General features: G+C 26.8%; 1 protein-coding gene across 1 annotated transcript; it reads right to left on the reverse strand.

Moving 5' to 3' along the window:
• Window positions 1-7: 7 nt before the first annotated feature.
• On the reverse strand, window positions 8-3,231 carry LOC112681119 (zinc finger MYM-type protein 1-like; the record flags this gene model as incomplete). Its single annotated transcript, XM_025551386.1, has 4 exons — window positions 2,204-3,231; window positions 1,996-2,142; window positions 1,700-1,846; window positions 8-1,477 (listed from the first exon to the last, which is right to left on the reverse strand). A coding segment is annotated over exon 4 (1,459 nt), but the record flags the coding sequence as incomplete, so codon positions are not given.
• Between the last annotated feature and the right edge of the window lie 958 nt (window positions 3,232-4,189).

Here is a 4,189-nt window from a genome sequence, read left to right on the forward strand (position 1 = left end):
TGCATACTCTTTGATACCACTTGTAAGGATTTTAAAATAGGTTCCCATATACATAGAATAATTATAAATTCAGCATTTTCCATTTTTTTTTTTAAAGTTGTAGCCATATTTATTTCATCTTTTTTGGAACTTGAAAGCTGGATATTAGAAAGAGATTTCAAAACATCAACAAATCTGTGTTTTAATGAAAATAAAGCATTGTGTCTTGCTTTCCATCGAGTAGGACACACTTTTTTTAAAGTTATTTTATTTATTTTATTCCCGTACTCTTCACCAAAGGCTAGCTGAGCCCATCTTGGCGAACTTGAGCTAAAAAAATTGTAGATGTCTTGCACAGTATCAAAAAATAATTGTATTTTTCTAGTACTTTTAGCAGCATCACATAAAACCAAATTTATATTGTGAGAACAGCAATGAACAAATATAGCGTTAGGTACAATATCACAAATTTGTTTTTGAACGCCTGTTATTGAACCACTCATCACTGCTGCTCCGTCATATCCTTGACCGCGACATTTCATAATATTTAAATCCAATCTCATTAATGTATTTTTTAAAAGTTCTACATAATTTGCTGCACCATGATGGGATAGTGAATAAAAACCGAGAAACGACTCTTTGATTTGTATTTGTTTCTTTTCAAAATCTAATGTAGTATAACGAATTACAAGACTAACTTGGTCTTGTTTGGTTATGTCTTGAGTGGAGTCTAATATAACAGAAAAGAAACTACTAGATCTTATTTTATTACAAATTAAATGACGTAACTCTGTAGACAAAATGTCTAACAACTCGTTCTGAATAGACCAACTTAAATACTTAATTTTTTGATTTTCATCATTTAAAATATCATTTAGAATAGGATCAAACTCTGCGAGTAATCGAACTGTTCTTAAAAAGTTTCCTTCGGTGGCACATTTAATTTTTAGGCTTCCTTCATTCCCTCTTAAAGCACAATTTCCTGCTGTTATAGAAAGTATAATTTTTATCAACCTTTTCAATACATTCCTCCATTTCACTGCTTCATCAGTATATTGTTTTTCTAAACTAGCGTCAATGGTTTCATTTTTAACCCAAATGGAACGAATTTTGGCAGCATCCAAATGTTGAATAGATGATTCATGTCTTTGAATACTTTGTGACAAGTGATTCCAATCATTAATACCATAAATCCAATCCCACTTAAATTTGCCATAAGATCTATCAGCAAACAGCCAACATGATTCACAATACACACAGTCTAAGTTATAAGAATAACATAGCCAGGTTCTTGGAATTTTTGTACCAGATTTAGTTGTTAGAAAATAATAACTAGATGAAAAACGTTTACCATTATTATTTACTGGAAAGTTAATATCTGGCTTACAGGGTCCATATAAAATCAAACTTCTTATTAAATTTGCATCAGTAATAGTCCATGGAAATTTGGCTATGTCTGTTGGGAAATCATCTTGGAGATTCAGCATACTATTCAAATCTATAAGTTTTAAAATATTTATTATAATATAGCATAATATAAAAGTAATACATTTGTAATAATAGAAAAAAATCAAAATCAAATTATTAAAGTATATACATAATAATAATTAATAGTATAGAATAAAATAGAAATTTTTAAATCAAAAATATTAGGTATTAAAAAAAATTTAACAACATTAAAATATTATTAACATATGTACGTATTTGAGCTAGTGTATACCTGTAGAAGTGCTAATATCAGAAGAGTTATTATTTTCAGTGTATGTATTATTTGTGTCTTGTCCATCTTCTTTTGAGTTTAAAATACTTTTAAATTCATTTTCTGATATTTGTCCAACACTTTCAAGTCCCACATCATATTCCACAACTATAAAAACAAAATTAATTTAATTATATTAAGTGTAATGTAATTATAGAATTTGAATAGATTCTTAAAATCACAAACATAGGTATTAAAAAATATTTTACAATACTGAAATATTATTAACATATGTATAAATTTGAGCTAGTGTATACCTGTAGAAGTGCTAACATCAGAAGAGTTATTATTTTCAGTGTACGTATTAGTTGTGTCTTGTCCATTTTCTTTTGAGTCTAAAATATTCTTCAAATCATTTTTAGATATTTGTCCAACACTTTCAAGTTCCACATCACATTCTACAACTATTAAACCAAAATTAATTTTAGGTACCTACAATAATAGTATATCGAGTAATATAAATACATTTGAAGTTATTGAGTTTTTTTCCATCTAATTTCAATTTTAACCCTTTTATTTAAATTAAGTAGGTCAAAAAAAGAGTCTCACGGACCATGATATAGGTATGAATTATGAATATTGCAGTCAAGTTGTTAATAAATACCTAGATTAAATAACAAAATTTCAATCATCTATAATATATATATATATCTATTAAATAATTTAACATTTTAACATCTTGTTAGTCAACAATATTTATTCATGAAATAATTTTGTACTTACCATTGTTATGTTGACTGCTTTCAAAAAAATTATTTATCTTCTGATTGGTTTTTAAAATATTACACTGTAATTGGTGTTTTTTTTTTCTTTTAGCTGCTCCACTTAAAGCTTTTGGCGGCATGATTTATTGTAGACGTAAATAAAATTAAATAAATGGATAGCTTATTGTCAATTGACCGAATATAAAACATAGACTGTCGAAGATCCCGCATTTTCAACGAGCGTCGTCGTCGTGCAATATAAAAGCGAGCCCGATCGCGGTTTTCCCGCGTGGCACATAACAAAAATAAATAACAATACCTAATTGAGATGCGTCACACACTCATACTATATGGCTATATAGGCCGGTCAAAATACGCGTTCCTTCGCATGACGCGCTTTAATCAATTGCAACCAAACTATTTTTAATTTATGTTATACGGGTCGCAAAAGAAACGTTAATATACGATAACGTTGTGTACAAGACAAAATCGATCTATTGTCCAATCATTATTAATTATTATTATATTATTATTATAACAAAATCGTTTTATTTTCTTTCTTTCTACATATTTTTCAATTTTTATCATTGGGCCCTCCATTATAGGTTGGGGCCCTGGGCCCGTGTGTTTAACACACGCAACACACCCGGTTATTGCGGCACTGTAGGTAGTCTGAGTCGATGGAAAATTTGGAAATTGAAATATTAGTAACTTTAGAATCTAAATAGATAGCATTTACAGTAATTTTCCACTAAATAATTATTATAGAAATCATAGAGCAATAAAAAGATTTATTGCGGGTTGGAGTGCCTTAATAAAAAGATATGCCCATATGAACTGATCATTCCATTATTAATAGGGTAATAAATGAATAGTTCATACTTAAAATATTATTGTTTTTTTATTACCTTCTAAATGATATTTGATTTTGATCCAATTTATAAATTAATTTTCAATATTTTCTTTTGATTAATTACTTTTCATGATAAACAGTATACTATTATTTATTTCAATTTGTACAAAAAAATCTCATAATTTAATTTTTACTAGTAAGAATGAATACTTATAAAATACTATTAGGTAACTAGTAATATTACTATTATTATTGCTAGTAATATAATTAACACTTAAAACAATTGTTATAAGTTAGAAAACCTTTTTTTCTTTTAATAAAATTGTTATATAATAAATAATGTTTATTTATTAACATTATCATATCAAAAAATCCTAGTTAATGGTAATACAATATGATATCATGATACTATTATGGAACTGGTTGATTTTTAACTGTTGTATTCTTTTTAGCACAATTAATTAAGTTAGTTTTATAAAAAGAAATTCAAACGTGAATACTGGAAATGAGTAAATATATATATATTATGAATTTTAAACAGTAAGATTTTGACAGAGTTCTTGACAGATTAATTGATCCCATACTCGTGAGTTCCAATCAAAGAGTATCTTATCCCTTTGAGTTATATTTTAATTTTTTTTTTTTAAATCAATTTATTATTATTAAAATATTAAAGTACATTCATATTACAAAAAAAATTTAAAAAAATTCATTATTGTTATAGTTTTTAGAAAAAGTGGTGGTTGTATATTTATTTTCTTTGGAAATGTCATTTTTTTGAACACATTACTTCCCTTGTATTCGCACTTGATACTTACAACATATGAAATAATGTAGATTAAGGATAAATACTTGAATAGCATACTATACAGACACTAATGATAACTTCTCATA

This window comes from Sipha flava, unplaced genomic scaffold (genome assembly GCF_003268045.1).
Source record: "Sipha flava isolate LNK unplaced genomic scaffold, YSA_version1 18596_pilon_pilon, whole genome shotgun sequence".
In the NCBI taxonomy this organism is placed as follows: Eukaryota; Metazoa; Arthropoda; class Insecta; order Hemiptera; family Aphididae; genus Sipha; species Sipha flava.